General features: G+C 40.1%; 1 protein-coding gene across 1 annotated transcript in view; it reads right to left on the reverse strand.

Moving 5' to 3' along the window:
- Nucleotides 1-25,181, reverse strand: part of TSPAN33 (tetraspanin 33) — a 65,399-nt gene that overhangs the window by 11,456 nt on the left and 28,762 nt on the right. Inside the window, exons 2-6 of the mRNA XM_073652528.1 lie at nt 25,109-25,166; nt 21,332-21,459; nt 7,948-8,022; nt 1,706-1,801; nt 371-499 (exon numbers count right to left, since the gene is read on the reverse strand). Coding sequence (XP_073508629.1) covers nt 371-499; nt 1,706-1,801; nt 7,948-8,022; nt 21,332-21,459; nt 25,109-25,166 — 486 coding nt within the window. The remainder of the gene's footprint in view (nt 1-370; nt 500-1,705; nt 1,802-7,947; nt 8,023-21,331; nt 21,460-25,108; nt 25,167-25,181) is intronic.

The raw sequence follows: 25,181 nt of genomic DNA on the forward strand, positions 1-25,181 counted from the left end.
TGAAATAAAACACAATCAAAAAGACAAATATAACTAAAAATGGTATCGCTGAAAATGTCAGCTTGTATTAGTATATTGTAAGACGGCAGTCGGACAATGCTTGGATGGAGTATGTGTCACCAAGGTGCCTAGCCTTGGTGATGTAAAACCCGGAAGGAAGGCTCCAGCATTAATAGTGCGGAGAGGTTTATTTAATTGGCCTGGATTTTGGGTCCAGGTTTTAGGAGCATCTGGGAGAGCTGGGTGGGACTGGCTGCTCCCACATCTCCACTCTAGGCCAGGCAGCTGATATAAAAGATATAGTGTATTTAGATGTTTTGTAACAAACATAATTCAACATTCCTCCTGATTTATTTTGGGAAATTCCTACCTCATCTTCACTGTAAAGGCAGCAGGAGTAGGGTACAGAGCAACGTTCTCGACTTCGGTTTTCTTCGGAACAGTTGAAGTATATGTTCTGGGACCAATCTTTATAAGAGATTCCCCCGCAACAATTAAACTGAGAGAAGGAAAATAGAAGACAAGATCAATAACTAAAAAAGCTTCAGGTATTTGAAGCTAAAAGGAGTTGTTAGCTTGGGACGCCATTTTTATTCTTCATTTAGGGGTACACCGATTCTTCTTGCTAGAATAACAACCAACATATTGTAATGGGTGTCATGGGATATTCTACTTTCCCACCAGTTATGTCTTATGTATTTTCATCTACCCCCTGCTGTACTATCTTGTATGTTAGCAAGAGGAGTGGGGGCAGGCGGAAGAAAGTAACACAAGCCTACGGGAGCAGACTACACATGGTTTACATGCAGTCTATAACTAGTGATATACAGTAGGTCGGCATTGGAGTTGTATACAAAAAAATGTTTTTGTTTTTTTTACTGAAGACTACTTATGTTTCCTCATTTTTTTTGGCATTAGAACAATAAAACATGGTTGTATATGTGGACAGCCACTATAATATCCTCACTATTTATAAGCATCATTTTGTTGTTTAAGCAGCTGTACAAGTTACAGAACGTATTTTATATCATATTTTATCATACTATATTTAAACGGAACAAGGCATGTAAAAAACAGTATTAATCTACAAGTTATTAGCACTCTAAAGCACTGAAAGCCCAGCTGCCAGGAGAAAATGAAGCGTATTCCTCCAGGCAGCTTCCGGCTTCCAGTCATGGAGGCACGTTCGGCGAATCTTCAGTCACCACTGAAGTGATAGGTCGTTCATGAATGATCCAACACAAAGAACCAGCTCCCTGCTGTGAATGAAGGGGGCTGGCACCCCAGTGAAAGCCACTAAGTCTCTGATTGGATGGGGTTTCGGCTGCCGAACACAGTTATTTTACCCCCAGTGAGAGCCAGTCACTGACTGACAGCCGGTTCAACAGTGCATCAGGGCAGAGCTGGCTGTCAGTCTGTGCCGAGGCGTGGTCCCAGTCACCGCTCACCATGTACTGAGCAGTGACTGAAGCTGCACCTCTATGACTGAAAATCGGAGGCTTCCAGTTTTGGCAGCCGGGTTTTCAGTGTGGTGGCTTTGTGCCTTTAGGAAGCTATTAACCAACAGATTGACGCCATATCTACAAGTGAATAGCATTTTTATACATGAAGGATCCCTTTACATACAACAGGTCTGAACCAGAGACATGTATAAGATGATTATTTTTGACTATCATTTTTGCTTTTCTCTATAACAGTTTCTTACCTCTCTTTGCCCAAAGTCTATGAGATTTTGTAGATCCAGGTCATCTCTGTAGTGAACAATTGCGTTACTAATCACTTCACTCACTTTCCCACGAGCCTTCAAGAGAACAAGCAACAAGCATACTTACAATCAGGTAGGACAGAATATTACCAATGCCATCAGGACTCGACTTCATTATGCAATCAGTATAAGCTGAGAATTATAACGGCACACAGCGCCCAATGTCAAATATAAAAATGTTATACAGTTTTTCATGGTGGCCCATGGTACAGGAAAGCACAGTATATATTGTGCTTTTCTATACAGTAAAAAAAGATGGGTAGACCTTATCGTGTTGGGATGGCTTTTATGCCCTTTTGATCAATAGCATTAACTAAGTACCCTATGTTATTTACATGCACTACTAACATTTACTGATTTACTTGCTATTGGACACATGTTCATTTTCGCTTTGTTTTTTCTTGAGTTTTGTCTATGAAATGGCCCCAGTGTGAGCGTGCTCTTACACTTTGCACGTATACCAGCCTATAGTCCAGCTCAGCTTTTTGGTCTTGCTGCCATCTCTTGTACTTTGTACAAACAGGGGGTGTGTCTCACAGTATTCCATCCGTGTAGCTTCCCATGGATGGGGGTCTCAGTCGGGCCCTGTCCTACTCTGCCCTTAGTCACATTGACGTTGTTTGACACATGGTAAGCTTTTAATGCTAGAGACAGGTTAGGACTGTCCTGATTGGGGTACACCTTGACGTGGTGGGATGGCTTTTGTGATCAAAATAGGGTTAACTAAGTACCCTATGTTATTTACATGTACCATTACATGTACTGATTTACTTGCTGTAAGATATATGCTCTTTTTTTTCCTTCGGTTTTGTCAGTAAAAAAAAGGAATGCAGAAGTAATGCTGACACGTACTAGCCTGATACAAGCCTGAGGAACACTTTATTGGCCTATGTCAGCTGAATTTGGGCCTATGGATGTATTTGTCATACTTGCAGGGTTCTTTCATAGTTCCATATTTACTTTCATTATTTCATACATATTCCTGCTGTGACTAGACAAACAAAATATGAACATCATTTTATATCTAGAAGTAAATCATAAGGTTCAGAGGTAAGCGATAATTTATTTTCAAACCTTACCATGGGACTACAGATAGTTTCACAAAAGATAAATCTTTGCATTTTTCAGTCTAAGTCTACATCCACATTGTGTTTTAGCTTACGGTCAATGGCTCAGTCAGGGCTTACATCTGAAGCTCTGGAAAATGGGTTTCGGACGTTTGTGCTGATGAGGCCATTGACTTTAATGATGAACACGGAGTCATTATGTGCTCTGTCGCACATAGTTTTCGTCAGTGGAGCATCAAAATGCAGTTGACCACGTTTTAGTGTCCGCCTGAAATAGGTGGATACTGCCGAAAATGTCCAACAGAGTACATAGTGACTCCGTCTGCATCATTATAGTCAATGGCCCCGTAAGCGCAAATATCCAACATCCCATTTTCCAGGGTTTTAGAGACAAGAGCCTTAAACCTCGATGGAGTTACTGACAGAAGGTTAAAGCACAATGTGAACACAGCCTAAGGAGTAAGTTAAACTAAACAGAAATGAGAGAAACATTACGTGTATTCATTTGTTTCCTCTCATTTCTGAGCATTCTCCCCTTTGTATATTCTGTCCCAAGAGATGACATCTTTGTCTCTCTCCCACTTTTGTTTACATGAGATTTAGAATTAAGGAGATACATTCTGTAGCTATAAATTTTCGGTTTTACACAAAACACCCCATTAAATGACACAGAGGGTATTTTGGATATTGCACATCTGTTCTTTGTGTGCACAGAGCATCCACTCCACAGCTGTGTTTATCCATGCACTCCATGTATGAAGAAGGGGCCTAGCTTTACCTCAAAAATTCATCTTTGCTCTTCACAAAATAGAACAGGCCACATAGGAGCTGTTTTATATGGAATGGACAAATATGTCATTTTTGGGAAAATATTTGTGAACTAATATGCTGCATGTTAGGATGTTATCATATTAGTGTTATACCAAGTTTTTGGACAAAAATGTATAAATAAATGGGAAACATTAATATGTTACTGGTAATGAAGCAGTAAATGGAGATGCAACATACATTTATGACATCTACCCTGACAATAGGGCCCCGTCGCCCGCTGCTGTTAATGGAGAGTTCATCCAATTTCCATAAGAAATGAATGAGAATTCCAACCATCTCTCCACTGGCAATGGCACGTGTAGGGGCCCTGTTTTTGAGATAGATGCTGCGGACATGCCATAGATGAACGATATAGGAATACCCCTTCAGCAATCTTCAGTGACCCTCCAACCAGCGATTGAAAAGTGACTATACATTTCTCATGTGTTGCCCTACCTGATGACCTCCGATCGCCAGTGACCTGTGGAGTGTAGTGGTAAATCTAAACCATGCCTCCCCTGCCTCTCCAATCTCACGGATACGTGGCTCAAATTTACCACTACGGTGGCCATAATAAAAGAGAAATGTAACGCCAATCTGTGAGGAGGCTAAGGAAGGCAGATGGAAGTCATCAGGTAGGGCGACTACACATACAAAATGTATAGTCACGTTCAGCTCCAGGGTAGAGGGTCACTTTAAAGCTAAATACACTTTTTTAATAAATTCTCTGAATATTTCAGTACTCAGTGAAGATATAAGTCAATGCTCGATATTTAAGGGTACGTTCAAATCGGTAGGAAAAAAAAAAAAATCAGCAACGAATCTCGGACTAAATCTTTTGTAGTTTTCTACCTCTACATTGCAAAGGGTAATATCCACTGAAAATCTGTGTGTGGTTTCCCTTTTTATTTAAGAAAGCAATGGGCAAGCCATATACAGATAATTTTACTAAATATACCAGTAACTAGAAAAAAAAACGCCCTAAAAAGTAGAGGAAAGCAAAAGTCAATTCTGAAATTCTAGGTTATGGGATCCCGTCATGCTGTGCAGGATCCCACAATCCTCCACCATAGTTCTCACTGTTAAAGGCCCAAATTCATCAGAAAACTGGCATAAAACACTTAAAAAAAATGCCAGTCTCAATGTATCGGGAACAAAATTTGGTGTGTCATCGCAAAATATCGCACTTGACTACAACTAAAAAAAATGTAATCAAACCTGCCAATGAATGCTTCTATGAGCTATGACTCGTCAGTCATTTGCAGTTATTGTCCTCAATGAATAAAAGCGCCAGATCCGTTCACGAAATAATCCCACCAATCAGACTGCATCAGCAGTGCTACTGCACAAGTTTTAAGAAACAGAAAAAAAGGGGTGCATGAGGCAGCACAGAGAGCCCACCACAGAGCAGCACTCATATCCAATGCAGGTAGGGGTTAGCATGTAGGAGCACAGTAATAAGGATGTGACAGGTCTAACAAGCCCTGTGACACCTTGCAACTTCATCCGTGGAAATGAGTGATGATAAAGTTCAAAGTATCATTTGGCCCACAATCTACTCCGGACGTGTCTTCAATTTTCCTGCCATGGGTTGTCCTCCTGTAGACTAAGCTGCTAATATCCAATTAATATAGATAAGCATTTTGGATAAATCTTGTATAAAAAAGTAGAATGCCTAAAACTTTTGCGCAATAATAAAGCTACACGTGTCTTAAAGTGGCAGGTAACATGGTTCACCAACCTATAGAATAATAAAGCCATTCTATGCAATAGTTAGAATTTAGGTGGAAGCCAAGTAATCAGCATCTCTCGGATCACATACATTACAACCAAAGACCATATGGAGGCAATCCTATGCCAAATGAGTCATGGGGAGTTTTTTCTTAGCTCTCAGTAATTATGATTTGAATTCTGCTTGATTACGATTTATGACTACTTTTAGCTATTTAACAAGTATTTAGTTCAACTGTAGATATAAATGTGGTATTAGTCCAGAATATGGAGAATTAAAGGGGTTCTCTAGTTCTTAAATATTGATGACCTATCCTTAGATTAAGTCATCAATATCAGATCAGTGGGAGGCAGCCTCCTAGGACCCACAACAATCAGCTACTTGAAGATCCACCTTAAGTGGCACAGCTCCGTACTTGTATAATGGTCGTGAATGGTATTGCAAGCTATCTCCATAATATAATATATATATCAAAACTATGAATTAACACATGTGGAATTATATACTTAACAAAAAAGTGTGAAACAACTAAAAATATGTCTTATATTCTAGGTTCTTCAAAGTAGCCACCTTTTGCTTTGATGACTTCTTTGCACACTCTTGGCATTATCTTGATGAGCTTCAAGAGGAAGTCACCGGAAATGGGCTTCCAACAATCTTGAAGGAGTTCCCAGAGATGCTTAGCACTTGTTGGCCCTTTTGCCTTTACTCTGCGGTCCAGCTCACCCCAAACCATCTCGATTGGGTTCAGGTCTGGTGACTGTGGAGGCCAGGTCATCTGGGGTAGCACCCCATCACTCTCCCTCTTGGTCAAATAGCCCTTACACAGCCTGGAGGTGTGCTTGGGGTCATTGTCCTGTTGAAAAATAAATGATGGTCCAACTAAACGCAAACCGGATGGAATAGCATGCCGCTGAAAGATGCTGTGGTAGCCATGCTGGTTCAGTATGCCTTCAATTTTGAATAAATCCCCAACAGTGTCACCAGCAAAGCACCCCCACACCATCACACCTCCTCCTCCTTGCTTCACGGTGGGAACCAGGCATGTAGAGTCCATCGGTTCACCTTTTCTGCTTCGCCCAAAGACACGGTGGTTGGAACCAAAGATCTCAAATTTGGACTCATCAGACCAAAGCACAGATTTCCACTGGTCTAATGTCCATTCCTTGTGTTCTTTAGCCCAAACAAGTCTCTTCTGCTTGTTGCCTGTCCTTAGCAGTGGTTTCCTAGCAACTATTTTACCATGAAGGCCTGCTGCACAAAGTCTCCTCTTAACAGTTGTTGTAGAGATGTGTCTGCTGCTAGAACTCTGTGTGGCATTGACCTGGTCTCTAATCTTAGCTGCTGTTAACCTGCGATTTCTGAGGCTGGTGACTCGGATAAACTTATCCTCAGAAGCAGAGGTGACTCTTGGTCTTCCTTTCCTGGGGCGGTCCTCATGTGAGCCAGTTTCTTTGTAGCGCTTGATGGTTTTTGCAACTGCACTTGGGGACACTTTCAAAGTTTGCCCAATTTTTCGCACTGACTGACCTTCATTTCTTAAAGTAATGATGGCCACTCGTTTTTCTTTACTAGCTGCTTTTTTCTTGCCATAATACAAATTATAACACAGTCTATTCAGTAGGACTATCAGCTGTGTATCCACCTGACTTCTGCACAACACAACTGATGGTCCCAACCCCATTTATAAGGCAAGAAATTCCACTTATTAAACCTGACAGGGCACACCTGTGAAGTGAAGACCATTTCCGGTGACTACCTCTTGAAACTCATCAAGAGAATGCCAAGAGTGTGCAAAGCAGTCATCAAAGCAAAAGGTAGCTACTTTGAAGAACCTAGAATATAAGGCATATTTTCAGTTGTTTCACACTTTTTTGTAAAGTATATAATTCCACATGTGTTAATTCATAGTTTTGATGCCTTCAGTGTGAATGTACAATTTTCATAGTCATGAAAATACAGAAAAAATCTTTAAATGAGAAGCTGTGTCCAAACTTTTGGTCTGTACTGCATGTATATATATATATATATATGTGTGCATGTATATATATATATATATATATATATATGTGTGCATGTATATATATATATATATATATATATATATATGTGTGCATGTATATATATATATATATATATATATATGTGTGCATGTATATATATATATATATATATATGTGTGCATGTATATATATATATATATATATATATGTGTGCATGTATATATATATATATATATGTGTGCATGTATATATGTATATATGTGTGCATATATATATATATATATATATATATATATATATATATATATATATATATATATATATATATATATATATATATATATATATATATATATATATATATATATATATATATATATATATATATATATATACCCACTATGCAATATATGGAGCTGTGCGTTCCGGAGTGCCATAGCACCTTCGATCACCCATCTGATAAACTTTCCGGAGGATATATCTCCAAGAATAGAAGAGATTAATTGGTTGAATTAACAATAACAACAATATAAATTAAAGCAATGAACTATATTTACTTTTAAACATCACCTTGTCAGAATAGACGAAGCCTACTATGCCCGCAGACAGCTGCAGTAGAAACACCAATGTCAGACATATAGAAAACTGCAGAGAAAAGTCGACAAATAACATTTATTTATAAATGTTTGTATAAAAAAGAAAATAAATACTTAAATATGTTATCACGGCAAACAAAATGTGATGTGAATACAAACATAAAATAGGACGTGTAAATTCAAGATTATTACAAGTAGGTGATATTGCACTGACATGTCTGTGTTAGTCAATACATTTAGTACCTATGAAAATACAATTACAGAGCATCTTTAGATTACAGAGCTTTCTGCTGCTCCTCAGTTATTTCTACTGTAAATGTATGAAAATAATTGACAAATGGCTGGCACCATTCTGGTTGTTAAAAGATGAGTTGAGTCCCTACAGTGTGGCACTGCCATCTGTATTTAGACAATGTTAAAAGGCATTCAGACATTGCTACTGAAGTGCAGTTAAAAACACCATCTACAGTAAAAAAAAAAAGCATCTAAGGCCCCGGCCCCACTATCAGTATTTGGTCAGTATTCAGTCAGTACTTTTTCTCAGGAGTGGGAGCCAAAACCAGGTGAGGAACAATCAGAGAAAAGGTATAATAGAAACAAGTCACCAATTCTGCATTTATCACCCACTCCTGGTTTTGGCTCCCACTCCTGAGAAAAATACTGACCAAATACTGATAGTGGGGCCGTGGCCTAAAGTAAAAAAAAAAAAAAAGCATGTGACTTTACTGAGACTTGCAGAGGTTTTATGATGCAGGAATAGGTCATGTGCTGTTTACAGATGAAGCATGTAAAATAAGAGTATTTCACCTGTAAAGCTATGTCTATGGGTGCGGTCAATTACCACTTTGCAACACAGAGGCAGATTATGGTAAAACAGCATGTGTTTTTTTAGATGTGGTTTTCAATGTCATCTTAACTGCAACATTTAAAGGGGTTGGTGGTTATTTGCTAAAAGTCGGCAGTCAATCTATGTGATTGCAGACTTCTTAATCATCAAAGTGTGCGCACCGCACGCTGTCAGAATTCTCCGCTGTCTATGGAAAGCCCTGGCGGTCAAGTGACCTCCAGTATGTGATTTGCACACTTCCAGCCACATTCCGACTAGACTTGTTTGGCCTCGCTCAATAGATTCGCTCAATTCACTTGTATTGTGCAAGGCCCTGTTAGTCTACTTGGAAGTAAGCACGTGACGGCTCAGTTTAGCCACAAACATCGGAGAATGCTGAGAGCAGGCGGTGCGCGCGCTGTGAGGATTCAGAAGGGTGCAGTCACAAGGAGTGACTGCAGACTTTTAGTAGAGGACAACCCCTTTCAGTAGACCCTTTGCCTGTTTTCACACTAGCGTATTTTTTCATCACTATTAGGCCGGGGTCACATTAGCGTATTGCATCGGATGCGAGATGCTAATGACACTCGGCTCAAACGCTGCTGCGAGTGTGAGCCAAGTGCATTGCTACTGTGATCCGATCCTTTCGCAAGTGAGAATCGGATCACAGTTGAGGAGAAGGAGAGCTTAATCTCTCCATCTTCTTCATTGTTTGTCGCAGCATATATCTGACTGCACTCAGATGACATCCGAGTGCAGTCCAATGTTTTGGCAGCAACCATTGACTTGAATGGGTGCACTCCGTGCAAGATATGCTGCTAATCCCAGCATGCTGCAAATTTTTTCCCATGCCAAATCAGAATGAAAAAAAAAAAATCACAGATCTGTTCTGCGTCATTGAATAACACTGGTAAGAGTGCAATGCGAGATTTTCTCGCATTGCATTCTTCTGTATTATACACCAGTGTGAGCGAACCCTTAGGGCTCACTCACCCGAGCGTATACATCAGATGAGTACTATCCCATGTTTTATTTAGCACTCAGCCCAATATTATTCTATTCTTTGCAGCTCTGTGATTTTTTTTTCTCATGCTGATTAGGCTTGAGAAAAAAAAAAAAAAATCGGAGCACGCACCGATTCAAGTCTATGGGTGGGTGTAAAACATCGGATTGCACTCTAACGTCATCCGAGTGAAGTCTGATTTACGCGGATTCAGACAATAGAGAAATTATGTTCTCCGTCTTCTCCACACCTCTTATACGTTTCTCTCTTGAATCACAGTAAACTGACACTCTGATCAATCTCTGGCAGAGTGTGAGCTGACGGTCATTACCATGATCAGCCCAATTCTGTCCCATGAGAGAATCCACGCTTGTGTGACCCCGGCTAGAGGTACGTTCACACAAGCATATAAAAAAAAATTCAGTTTCATTCAGAAAAGTGGGACGATTTTTTTCTCACTTCTCATCCGTGTACAATCCGTTTTTTTTTACAGCAGCAGCTATTAACTATTTACAAGACAATTTACAATTTCCTATGTTAAGGAATTGCAATGTATCAGTAAAATTGGATGCTTTACTGTGGCTCTGTATGGCATTTGTTTTTCTTTTTTTTCCACATACCCATAGACTTCAATGGGAGAGTCTCATACGAGTTACAGAAGAAACTCGTACATGCTGCAATTTTTTTTTTTTACACTCAGGTTCGGTCAGTGAAAAAACGGCATCTGCATTGAATAACATTGGTCCATTTGCTGTCCGTTTTTTCCACGGACAGCACACGGACCGAAAATACAGTCATGTGAATGAGTCCTTTGGCCGAGGTCAAACGAGCAGATGAAAAATCAATTGATTTTCATACAGAAACCTTGAATGATTTTCAACGTATTGTCAGCTGTATTCCATCCATGTAAAATCCATACATCCGTATTTATACACCAAAATGTCAATGACAGTTTCCTTCAATAACAATGGCAATGTATTATCCCTAAAAATCGGATACAATATGGATGTTCCGTACGGGATCTGATTTATTTATGCTATGCAGATGTAAAATATTGAAGTACGGATTGCATTCAGATTGCATATAAAATCAACTGATTTTTTTCCTGGATGAAAATAGTACAATTTTTTTTTTATTCACACTTATGTGAACTTCTGTTTTTAGTTTTCTACCATACAGAGCTGTTGTACAAAAATGGTAATCTGAGTCTGTTCACATGTGTGAATACAATATGTGCAAATTTTAAAAACACAGTAATTACTTTATTCTGTTTTGCAGTATTTAGCATCAGTATTTATAAGTATAAAACAGGAGTCAAACATAACCAGAAAAAAAGTATAATGGAATAATAGTGCGTCTTATGACCCAAATATATGCATTGTCATATGATGCTGAGACACGCATTGGTTTGGCTGGAACATGTGGCTGTAATATGGACAAAAAACGATGGCTGTGATAGGTGTTGGGAGTATACAACAACTACAGGCTTATGCTGTGGGAGGACTATCTCTAGCACACAGCAGATGGCACTTTCTGCTATAGAGATTGTATAACCTCTTTTGTCTGGTTCTTCCTCTAATCCTCCATGTTTCGACTATGCAGATGATGGTTTCAATCTATGTCCCAAATAAAGCAATTCATTATCCCACAGTGCTGAATGGCACAGAACGAGCACAGCTTGGGGAACAGACTGAAGGCATCTTCCGCAGATTCTCATTTCTTGTATACAAGTAAAGAACTCAGTATTAATATACTAAGTAGAAAAGGAAAAAGGGCAGCAGCTCCGAGCTGAAACTTACAATAGCCAAAATTGAATAATGACAATTATCTGTCATGGGAGTTTAAAGTGGAAATATTACTGTTCAGAGATGACTTGTGGTTACTACTACAAATTAATAATAAAGAATAGGACAAGACAAATACACAGATAAGAGCTATTATAAGCCATGGGAACACTGCTAAAAGTATGTGGGGTGACTGCAAAAGCTGCATAGGGAATCCAGTCTAAACAGCAAGGTATTTCTGCTAACAAAACTGCACAAAATGTGACTTCGCAAAGAAAAGGAGATGCAGGAGCACAAAAATGCAAAGCTCGAAATGATCACACAACTGGGATCTGTGGGTGAAGATAGGCCATCAATGTCTGATTGGCGGCGGTGTGACACACAACACTCCTGCCGATCAGCTGTTACCGGCACTGGCGGGAAATTCTCAGATGCTGCCTCAACACAGCAGCTCCATCATTTCAATAATGGCCACAATGGAGTACTGAAGCCCCATATGAATAGGAAAGCTACAATCTCTGTGTAAATCATTGGGATGGCACCTTTAAAGTGACAGAAAAATCTGAAATTACAACAATGGTGATAAACTTTTTTTCTAAGAACTATCTATCTTTCTTATGTAAGCAGAGTACATGCAGGAGGTACAGGTCCTCATGTGCCCCAGGAAAAATAATTGATCCATACCAGTAAAATACATAATAGATTTGATCCATACCAGTAAAACATATATTATTTCTCAGTCTAGAAGACGGACTACTATCAGTAAAGCGCACAGTATGTCAGGTAAAGGACTCCCTGTTAAATTCCAAGGTGATAAGCATTTATATCTTTTCAACACATTAAAGGAACGGGTGAGAGACTGCACATATACACACAATGACTAACTGTATCCACAGATGACATCGATGTTGAGGGAACAGACATCCAGGATGAATTATGGAACTGCAGAAACAGAACCTGACAAAGGATCCAAGAGATTGTGTGCTGACATCTCTGGAAATAAAAACAGAAGAGAAAACTGAAAGTGGTCAGACTACGTCTGAAAAATATAACCAAAGTCAGTGCAAGTCTGAACACTACACATCAGCAGATAGGACAAAACCCAGATACAAAACCAAAGTGTTCAACAAAAGGAAAACAAAAAGGTAAACCACCTGGACGTCACTCAAAGTCACTATCAGTGTACACTGATGAACAAAAGGGTAATAATATTTTGAACTTTTGACTTTCAGATTCCTCCAAATCTCACAATTCGCTACTAACTTCTAATGTGAGACTATCTTGGCTATCTCATACATAAATTTGACTTGCAGCTATTTAGCATATGATTAGTTATGCAGATTCTTGTCATGTCGCTGCATTGTTACTGTTTTGCTCCTGGTGGTGGAAAACTATTTTTCTTCCTGTATACTACAAATTACAACCTAGGCTCACATTCCCTAATAGCTCAGTGTGTTATTAGGTTGATTCCCAAGCGAAAGGTCACTGGTTCTTAACGAGGAGCAGCCATGAAGAAGATTTCCCAAAAGAGAAACAGCATCATCCAGCTAATCGATAGCGATCTCTCTGCCAAGAAAATTGCCAAACTGCATCCTGTGCAGTTTACAAAATCCTGTGAGTGCCATGACAGATGGTAGAATACAAAATGAAGTCTGCCCATCCATTCAAAAGCCAAGAGGTGGACATTCAGGCAAAATATCAGAGTCAACACATATGAGTCGGCTCATCACAAGGTCTATCAGCTCTGGCGCGACAAACATGGCAGTGGAGGTGGCTCGTATGCTTCGTTATAGTGAGATCACAGACGTCAATGCAAGCACCATGCGACGCACGTTACAAAAGTCTGGAATGGTGGCCTGAAAAAAGGTGAAGAAGCATCAACTTCAAGAAGCGTCAGCTCAAGTTTGCAAAAAAAGTACGAAAAGTGGAGAATAGAATATTGGAAACGGGTGATTTGGAGCGATGAGATAAAAGTCAATAGACTAGGCTCTGTTGGGTGCAAATGGGTCTGGAAGAAACCAGGGAAAAAGGGGCTAACGGATCGAAAAATTTAAGGAAATGTAAAATTTGGTGGAGGAATTCTAATGATATGGGGTTATTTCACAGCCAAAGGCGTTGGATACTAGACCAGGATCAATGGTAGTCTTAATGATGAGCTACGAGTTACTTCACACGCTTGAGTGCTATGGGTATGAAAACGACGGCATAGTGTTCCAGCAGGACTAGGACCCGAAGCATACGTCGAGATTGGCGAAGAAATGGTTCAATGACAATGAAGTAGAGGAGCTGGATTGGCCTCCACAGTCCCCAGACCTCAACCCAATCGAACACTTGTGGGTTGGGTTCAAGAAAAAACTGTATTCATACCCAAGTGAATCGACCAGTATGTACCAACTTTGGGAACGTATAGAAGAGACCTCGGTCGAGACATGCTTGAACCTGATCGAGAGCATGCCCAGAAGGATTCAGGCAGTGTTGAAAGCCAAAAGGTGGATTTACAAAATACTAACAAAATACAAATTTAAATTTTGATTTTTAAATAGCAAAACAATAACAATGCAGTGACATGACAAGAATTTTCATAACTAATCATATGCAAAATAGTTGAAAGTCAAATATATGTAGGAGATAGACTACCGTCTTTTTATAGACAATCATATTGGCTAACATTCAAAGCAGTAGTGGACGGTGAAATATGGAGCCTGAAAGTCAAAAGTTCAAAAAATTATTACCCTTTTGTTTATCAGTGTATATGAATGAACTTAAATGTATAAAAGCTGATGATGATGAAAAGACTACCATGAAAAATAAAGCAGTCAAACTAACTAAAGATCCATTGAAGAAAAGAATCAGAACGCCTGGAAAAGCTGATGAAACTTTTGAGGGGACAGATAAAATTTCTAAGACAATGCTCGATAGATAAAAATCTACAGCGCAAGATGCCTGAAGAAGAGAGAAATGTATTGAGACAGAAAGTGTTAGGACTTGTTCAGGCTAAAGAAGAAAAATAAGGAATGTAAATAGACACGATGATCATAGAAAAGAATGCTCTTAAAGTGAAAATTGGAGAACTTAGACAAGTATTTTTGCAGAGCAACTGCAGAAACAGACGATTTTAGCTGATCTAGAGGCTGGGACAAATGGACTAAGCTGATGAGGAGAGCTGGAGTGTACAATTACAGTCTTATGTTGTGGTGCTGCTTTCTTTAGCAGAGAGAAGATGGTGCTCTGTTTTGTTCTTCCTGTAATCCTCTATGTTGTCATGATATAGATCATGGTTGAATAATCTCCTAAGTAAAACAAATCATTATCCCAGAATGTATGTAGTCTATTGTTTAACTCCAGTTTTTATTTAGCTATTTATGCCACTGTTAAAAAAAATAGCATTAATTTCTAATTTTCCATATCTTCAATTGTCATCAAAAAAAGAATGCTGAAAACTAGCTTTGCTTTGATTTTCATTTTGGCCAGCAACCCCTTCTTGCACAATGACCTATGGATATTGACCCTTGTGCAGGATATGTAGCATGCCCTCAAATGGTCTTCCATAGAAGTCACCAATCAAAATGAACTAACCACTGTATAAAAGTTTAGACTATAGACTAGACTATAGGCTAACTGCATAATGCGAATACTGTACAGATGGATTGTAAGGTAGGCAAGTAGGTCTGTGCAGCCTCCCCAGATGAAGCGGTAAATGCGAAACGTGATTCAGGTGAGGATGGCTTTCTGCATAATAAGAATATCTTTAGTAATTTTAGGATCTTGTTTTTCTTGACCTCCTTGTTGAAAAAGCTAAACGCGAAACGCGAGTCCAAGGGTGTCTCCTAGGTGGGAGTGCCACAAACAATGGGTGAGTCTTTTTAATATAACTTATATTGTAAATAAGCACTTATTTGTATAGTTATATGGCCCTTTATTTATTTCCTATGCTGATGGCAGGGACTAATATTTACTTAGAGGGATGTATTAACAACTTACATACATATATGAAATGATGAATATGATTAACTGACTCACTACACTGTGTGTGGTATCCCCTACCTTGCAGAGACTATACATTGAGTCTCTTCAATTACACCTCTATTTTTAATCATTTCTTGTATTTTGTATATCTAATAAAGTTATTGTGATTTTACTTAAGCGTATGACTCCGATTGGTGCTTGTAGGTTTTATATTATATATATTATATTTTTCTTGATATCTGTTGAATTTATTTTATATAGAGATTTAGAAAAGTTTACCTTGACAAATAAAGCACCATCTTGATGAGTGAGATAATCTTCATAACTTGTCACAGAAGGTTTAGATAACTGAACATTGCACAAGTCATTGAACAATGTTAGGTATGAAATTATACTTTTTTTGTGCCGTGATATCCTAATGCACGGTTATCTGTGTTAAATTAAACTTAGCTACATTTGTATAGAACCCCTGGCAAAAATTATGGAATCACCGGGCTCGGAGGATGTTCATTCAGTTGTTTAATGTTGTTGAAAAAAAAGCAGATCACAGACATGGCACAAAACTAAAGTCATTTCAAATGGCAACTTTATGGCTTTAAGGCTGTGTGCCCACGTAGCATTTTTCAAGCGTATATGCTGCGGAATTTCCGCAGCGTAAACGCTTGAAAAACGCATGTATATCCGCACCCCATGGTCCCCAATGGGATTCCGCAAGTTCTATGCACATGCTGCGGATTTTTCCGCAGCGTTTATGCCGCGTTCAAAAATCCGCAGCATGTCATTTAATTTTGCGTCTCCGCAAGCGGAATTGCCTTTGTCCAATGCATAAAAAACGCAAGGCAATTCCGCATGTGGAAAACGCGTGATAAACGCGCGAAAAATGCGCGATAAACGCGTGCGGAATTCCGCATGCGTTTTTCCGGGAGAGGACTTGCATTTATGCAGCAGAAATTTTCTGCTGCATAAATGCAACGTGGGCACATAGCCTTAGAAACACTAAAAGAAATCAAGAAAAAAAATGTGGTACTCAGTAAGGGTAATTTTTTTCAGACCAAGCAGAGGGAAAAAAAAAATTGAATCACTCAATTCTGAGGAAAAAATTATGGAATCATGAAAAACAAACACACAAAAGAACACTCCAATACATCACTAGTATTTTTTTGCACCACCTCTGGCTTTAATAACAGCTTGCAGTCTCTGAGGCATGGACTTAATGAGTGACAAACAGTACTCTTCATCAATCTGGCTCCAACTTTCTCTGATTTCTGTTGCCAGATCAGCTTTGCAGGTTGGAGCCTTGTCATGGACCATTTTCTTCAACTTCCACCAAAGATTTTCAACTGGATTGAGATCCGGACTATTTGCAGGCCATGACATTGACCTTATGTGTCTTCTTTCAAGGAATGTTTTCACAGTTTTTGCTCTATGGCAGGATGCATTATCATCTTGAAAAATGATGTCATCACCCCCAAACATCCTTTCAATTGATGGGATAAGAAAACTGTTCAAAATATCAATGTAAACTTGGGCATTTATTGAAGATGTAATGTCACCCATCTCCCCGGTGCCTTTACCTGACATGCAGCCCCATATCATCAATGACTGTGGAAATTTGCATGTTCTTTTCATGCAGTCATCTTTATAAATCTCATTGGAACGGCACCAAACAAAAGTTCCAGCATCATCACCTTGCCCAATGCAGATTCGCGATTCATCACTGAATATGACTTTCATCCAGTCATCCACAGTCCACGATTGCTTTTCCTTAGCGCATATTTCTGTATGTAAATCCCATTTCCTTTACTCGGTTTCTTACAGTTCAGTCACAGACATTGACTCCAGTTTCCTCCCATTCGTTCCTCATTTGTTTTGGTGTGCATTTCCTGTTTTGGAGACATATTGCTTTAAGTTTCCGGTCTTGACGCTTTGATGTCTTCCTTGGTCTACCAGTATATTTGCCTTTAACAACCTTCCCATGTTGTTTGTATTTGGTCCAGATTTCAGACACAGCTGACTGTGAACAACCAACATCTTTTGCAACATTGCGTGATGATTTACCTTCTTTTAAGAGTTTGATAATCCTCTCCTTTGTTTCAATTGACATCTCTCGTGTTGGAGCCATGATTCATGTCAGTCCACTGGGTGCAACAGCTCTCCAAGGTGTGATCACTCCTTTTTAGATGCAGACTAACGAGGAAATCTAATTTGATGCAGGTGTTAGTTTTGGAAATTAAAATTTACAGGGTGATTTCATAATTTTTTCCCTCGGCTTGGTCTGAAAAAAATTACCCTTAGGCTATGTGCCCACGATGCAGAAATGCTCAGGATTTTTTCCTCAGCGTTTCTGCATCTCCCTGGCAGAAAAAAACCACATGCAGACTGTACATGAGTTTTACTGCCAGGGACACGCGGAAGTGAAGCGTTCTTCACTTGCATTTCCGCATGCGGGTTGACAAGCGCTTTCCAAGCGATTTTAGCATCACTTGGAAAGTGCTTGACAACTGGGTCACACTATATAAATCCATGCAAACAGCATGGATTTATATAGTGTGACCCGAGAGAATGTCAAAACATAAATATATACTTACCCTCCGATGGCCCGCGCTGTCTTGCTTCGCTCGGTCCCGGCAGCGGTAGAGTGAAGGACCTGCCGACGTCAGCGTCGCGTGACCCGTCACATGACTCTGACGTCAGCGCAGGTCCTTCATTCCATTGCGAAGTGCCAGGAAGCAAGGAGGAGCGCACCGCGGGCCGCAGGAAGGCAAGTATAAATTTATTTTTTATTTTATTCTTTTTTTACAGCTTTTTTAATGGTACCTGGGTGTGGATGAGACTCTCCTCTCCTCTACACCCGGGTACCGTCCGCACATTAGAACGCGCCAATTACGCAAGTACAGATGCAGTCTTGTGGAATTGCCGCGTTCTAATGCAAGTCAATGGCGGCGAAAACGCAGCACTTCCGCAAAATAATTGGTAGTGCTGCGTTTTTTTCCGCAATGATAATCCGCAGCGGAAATTGGGGAACATGGCAGGCCTTCTATCATGCGTTTTTTAAGCGTTTCTGCAGCGTTTTTGCCGCTGCGAAAACGCTTAAAAAACGCATCGTGGGCACACAGCCTTACTGAGTACCACATTTTTAATCTTGATTTCTTTTAGTGTTTCTTAAAGCCATAAAGTTGCCATTTGAAATTACTTTAGTTTTATGCCATGTCTGTGATCTGCTTTTTTTCAACAACATTAAACAACTGAATGAACATCCTCCGAGCCCGGTGATTCCATAATTTTTGCCAGGGGTTGTAGTATAGGGGATGGTCATTAGATATCCATTGCTGTTGTGTGACTTGTTTTAGTGACATCAATATATCTACCTTAAAGGGAACCGATCACCTGAAAAAACACAATTAACCTGCAGATATGGGGCTAATCTACAGGGTAATAGCGTTGTGAACCTGCCTGGCGCCGCACTTAGACCCACGCTGCCGGAGAAAAATTAACTTTATTCTTCCCGGCAGCGTTCCGGTTTCAGTCACAGGGTAAGCGCCGGTGTGGATTCAGTCACCGCTCTGTGTATAGAGAGCGGCGGGTGTAACCATGCTCCCTGCACTGACTGACAGCAGATAAGCATTAGGTCAGGCTGTCAGTCAGTGCAGGGGGCGTGGTTACAGCCGGTGGGAGTGAGGTGGTTGGTATCTCATAAGTTAACTCCTCTCCTGGAATGTAACTGGGTCTGGTGGGATCTTCTTGGCAACGAGCTGTTCACTATGTAAGATAAAAATTCTCATATCAGGAGAATGACAGATAGAAAAAAACAAGTGAATTGCAAAATTACTTATTTTCATGCTGACTAACAATATCAATTTCATAATATGAGAATACCCCTTCAAGGACTGGGTGATTTTTCATTTTTGCACTTTCCCCCCCCCCTTGAAAAAAAAAAAAATTTCCTAAAAGAAAATTTTTTTTTCCACTACTGTCATATACGGACGTCTGCTATGTAATACAGTTGGCAACTGCCTAGTGTGGAGAAAGTACAGATCTTGAGCCCTCTGCAAGCACGGGCAGCCCCACAATCATATACATGTACTTGATATTGCCTCAATGGGTTAAAGAGGAACATTACTCTTTAGACCACTTCTCTCGGTGAAACCCTCTACCCCAGCCAACCAGTCTCCTACTATGCACAGAAGAATCCAGAAACAGCTATCAGCAAATGGAGATTTTGGTTTAGCTTAGATATATGCCAAGATTTCTTAAATTGTTGACACTGAATTAGAGGATTATTAAGTCCAATAGGTTGAACTATGGAACATGCTCTCTTCCTCAGTAAAACAGCTATTTGCATGTTCCTATGTCCATGTGACTCCTATAAAGTATATCACTAAATGCTGTTATCAGCAACTAACAGCAAGATAGGGGCCTCATAATCATATACAGAAAACAGGATGTAAAAAATCTAAATAAAAACCAATTAGGAAAAAACTAATGTGTTTCCCTATCTGGTTTGAGTTATTAAAGGGGTTGTCCACTACTTGGACACCCCCTTCTCAATTCCTATGTTTCCTACCAGTAAAATAACACCTATACTCATCTGATGCCGGCAGCATTCCAGGAGTGTCGGCTCTCTCTCTCCTACTCTCCCTGCCTTTGGTCAAATCAGACCTCTCTAGCTTTCTCACTTCCTCCAGATGTCTGATTTGTCTGAAGGAGGCGACAATGAAGCCAGTGCTAATTGGCTACAGGGATCGCGTGACAATGTTACGTGAGCCCTGGGAGAGCCAGTGCCAACACCGCTGGAACGGCGCAGGCACTGGAGGTAAATATAAGGCCACGGCCCCACTATCAGTATTTGGTCAGTATTTTTTCTCAGGAGTGGGAGCCAAAACCAGGTGAGGAACAATCAGAGAAAAGGTATAATAGAAACAAGTGCACCAATTCTGCATTTATCACCCACTCCTGGTTTTGGCTCCCACTCCTGAGAAAAAATACTGACCAAATACTGATAGTGGGGCCATGGCCTTATGGTTATTATTTGACTGTGGGGAAACGTAGGGATTGAGAAGGGCTTATCAGAGTAGTGAACAAGCCCTTTAAATACAATATAGGTGACGCTGTTCATTTAATATCATTGGAATTTATAAACAGGATAAAAGATCCTTGTATATGTTATATATTTAAAGGGCCCGTTAAATTGTAGAACTTTTCTCTAATAAGAGGCATAAAATAGCATGAATGAAGCATCAGAGTTAACTTAATACATGATTAAAAAGGGTTTTCCAAGTGTAAAAGTTATTCCATATTTCATAGGATATAGAATAACTTAGTGATTGCTTGGGCCCTACCCCAGCCCAATCTCCTGGACGTAGATTTGAAAGCCAGTCTGAATGGAGGGGAGGTCAAGCATGCACACTTCTGCTCAACTCATTATCTACGTAACTGCAGGAAATAGCCGATGCTGTACTACGCATGCTCGGCCTCCGCTCCATTAAAATGGGGCTCTGCAGAGCCACAATTTTCAGGATTGCTGGGATTGCAGTGATTAGACCCTCCATAATCAGTAAGTTATTAGCTATTCTGTGGATAGGGAATAATGTTCAACCTTAGGAAAATCCCTTTAAAAAGATTGTTTATAGAAAAATCAGATGTTGACTATAAAGAAGCAAAAAAAAAAAAAAAAGAAAAGAAAACAATACACCATACAAATCTGTGGCCTACAGAAGGTTCATGGCTTCTTCTATATGCAGTGCATTTTAAAACAAAATTCTTGGTCAGTGTTACCCACCGTTTGCAAAAGGCAGATGTTTTCCCGTAGAGACCCAATGCATCCACAAAATGTAATAAGGAACATTAAAACGCCAACTGCTATAAGGAGTAAAGCAGGGTCCACAGCAAGACATGCCATAGCGGCCTCTGTAGAGGAGTTACAATCACAGTATTAGCATAGGAGCACCAATGCATTATCACATTTTAACATTTAGTGACACAAGCTGCAGCTGTAAAGCAAATCACCTTTACTGACACAAAAGAGTGGAATATGAACGTGTGTACATAGTACACTGTTAAGATTCAGCAATCTGCAAAAACTCCTGTTTAGCAAGGAAAACCTATTTAATTTTTATCTCAGAAATCAATAGTACACATGAAAACAATACAGTTATATGAAAAAGTTTGGGCACCCCTATTAATCTTAAGCTTAATGTTTTATAAAATTTGGTGTTTTTGCAACAGCTATTTCAGTTTGATATATGTAATAACTGTTGGACACAGTAATGTTTCTGCCTTGAAATGAGGTTTATTGTACTAACAGAAAATGTGCAATCTGCATTCAAACAAAATTTGACAGGTGCATAAGTATGGGCACCTCACCAGAAAAGTGACATTAATATTTAGTAGATCCTCCTTTTGTAAAAATAACAGCCTCTAGTCGCTTCCTGTAGCTTTTAATGAGTTCCTGGATCCTGGATGAAGGTATTTTTGACCATTCCTCTTTACAAAACAATTCCAGTTCAGTTAAGTTTGATGGTCGCCGAGCATGGACAGCCCTCTTCAAATGATCCCACAGATGTTCAATGATATTCAGGTCTGGGGACTGGGATGGCCATTCCAGAACATTGTAATTGTTCCTCTGCATGAATGCCTGAGTAGATTTGGAGTGGTGTTTTGGATCATTGTCTTGCTGAAAGATCCATCCCCTGAGTAACTTCAACTTCATCACTGATTCTTGAACATTATTGTCAAGAATCTGCTGATACTGAGTGGAATCCATGCGTCCCTCAACTTTAACAAGATTCCCGGTGCTGGCATTGGCCACACAGCCCCAAAGCATGATGGAACCTCCACCAAATTTTACTGTGGGTAGCAAGTGTTTTTCTTGGAATGCTGTGTTTTTTTGCCGCCATGCATAATGCCTTTTTGTATGACCAAACAACTCAATCTTGGTTTCATCAGTCCACAGGACCTTCTTCCAAAAAGAAATTGGCTTCTCCAAATGTGCTTTTGCATACCTCAGCCGACTCCGTTTGTGGCGTGCTTGCAGAAACGGCTTCTTTCGCATCACTCTCCCATACAGCTTCTCCTTGTGCAAAGTGCGTTGTATAGTTGACCCATGCACAGTGACACCATCTGCAGCAAGTTGATGCTGCAGCTCTCTGGAGGTGGTCTGAGGATTGTCCTGGACTGATCTCACCATTCTTCTTTTCTGCCTTTCTGATGTTTTCCTTGGCCTGCCACTTCTGGCCTTAACAAGAACTGTCCCTGTGTTCTTCCATTTCCTTACTATGTTCCTCACAGTGGAAACTGACAGGTTAAATCTCTGAGACAGCTTTTTGTATCCTTCCCCTGAACAACTATGTTGAATAATCTTTGTTTTCAGATCATTTGACAGTTGTTTTGAGGAGCCCATGATGCCACTCTTCAGAGGAGATTCAAACAGGAGAACAACTTGCAAGTGGCCACTTTAAGTAGCTTTTCTCATGATTGCATACACCTGGCTATGAAGTTCAAAGCTCAATGAGGTTACAAAACCAAAAAAAGTGCTTTAGTAAGTCAGTAAAAAGTAGGCAGGAGTATTTAAAACAAGAAAATAAGGGTGCCCATACATATGCACCTGACAAATTTTGTTTGAATGCTGATTGCACATTTTCTGTTAGTACAATAAACCTCATTTCAAGGCAGAAACATTACTGTGTCCAACAGTTATTACATATATCAAACTGAAATAGCTGTTGCAAAAACACCAATTTTAAGAAAACATTAAGCTTAAGATTAATAGGGGTGCCCAAACTTTTTCATATAACTGTACATTTTGTAACATATTTTATCAGAGAAATCTGCTTCTTTCTTCTCCTGGACTGAACTTTCATTTTCAAAAAATTCTCAATTCATGGGTAAAATCAGTATTCAGTGAAAACAGATTGTTACATTACTGAGATAGAACCTTATCAGTATCAGCTTCTGTCTCCTAAGGAGAGGGAGGGGGGAGCTAGAGGTTGAGCTCCTCACCCCTCCTCCATCTACATTGGAGATGGCAGTTATTACTGATTACAAACTGCCATCTCCTATGTAGATGGAGGAGGGGGAGGAGCTCAGCCTCTAGCTCCCCCCTCCCTCTCCTTAGAACCTTATCAGTAGCAGCTGCCATCTCCTATTTCAGGAATGTAAAAATCTGTTTTCACTGAATACAGATTTTACCTGTGAATTGAGAATTTTGAACATGAAAGATCAGTCCTGGTGGAGAAAGAAACAGATTTCTCTGATAAGATATATTACAAAGTTTCTTATTTTCATTTGTACTGTTTACTTTTTAAATAAAAAATAAAATGATGATTACTCTTAAATTCTTTTCTTTTTAAATATAGTTTTAAAAATATACCAATAATTTCCACATCAAAATAGTGTCAGCTAATAGGAATAAAATAATTTAAAGCCTAAATGCAGTGGAGGCACAATTACGCCGGCAATTACTGTTGCTATCTTTAAAAACCATAAAAAAATACTTGTCTAATGTAAACAAGCCTTAGCTGCATTGGTTTTCAGAACTATATAGGACATATGTACCCAGGGCTCAAGTAATAAAACCAAATTGATTGTGTGTGCATAAATCAGTGGTATCAGTAAATGGTGCCTGTGGTGACATTAACATCTGCATAAACCTGCCGAACACACAAGCTACTCTTCAATAATGATTGCTAGGATAGAAAATAACCACTATACATATTGGATTAAAGTATTCTGAATCCGCACCAGCCAACCATCTAATATATATAATTGTCTTATCCCGTCTGTCTGTCTGTCTGTCCAGGAAATCCCGCGTCGCTGATTGGCCGCGGCCGGACCAATCAGAGACGCGGGATTTCAGAAAAAGATGGCGGCCGTTAGCGGCTCATCTGCCGCACGGAGGTCAGCGGCGATGCAGCCGGGAGATGACCGGCGCTAGCCGGTCATCTCCCGGCTGCTCACAGCAGAACTACCCTGACCGGCGGCGCCGCTGACCTCCATGCGGCTACCGTCGGGAGATCAGCGGCTACGGACGCTGATCTCCTGATGGCAAGTGTAAAGGGAGGACCAGGGAGCGGCGCCGCCGGTCGGGATGCTTCTGCTGCGAGCAGCCGCTCATCTCCTGGCTGCTCGCAGCGGAAGTACCCGCACACGCAGCGCCGCTCCCCGGTCCTCAGTAAAACGATTTGCTGATTGGTCGCGGCAGGCGGTCGTGACCAATCAGCGATTTTGGCGCCAAATTTAAACACCGCTCTGCTGATTGGGCCCAGTCGGTCCATACATATTCTCGAATACCCGATGCGTTTGAATCGGGCCACCATCTAGTCTGATGTATATTAGGGCCTCCTGACAGCCCAACTTGATTCCCTACCTTTTATTACTGGTTTTGCTCCAATAACTAGCCACTAAAATCGTTCATGGAGCCATTCGTGGCATTGTATACCTTACGTCGGTAGTGCTCAATAGTCTTTAGCTAGTTCCCATCTATTAGAGTATGTGTATTCTATTCTTCACATTACGTTTGGAAGCAAAGCAGAGTACAGAACGAGCATAGCGAGCTTACCAGCATGTTTCAATAGCCGTGCATAGACTCCAATAGCCACCATCACCATGGATATGACCTGGAAATACATAAA

The sequence above is a fragment of the Phyllobates terribilis genome, unplaced genomic scaffold, assembly GCF_046119375.1.
Source record: "Phyllobates terribilis strain yellow unplaced genomic scaffold, ASM4611937v1 Scaffold_11__3_contigs__length_659146591, whole genome shotgun sequence".
Classification (NCBI taxonomy): domain Eukaryota; kingdom Metazoa; phylum Chordata; class Amphibia; order Anura; family Dendrobatidae; genus Phyllobates; species Phyllobates terribilis.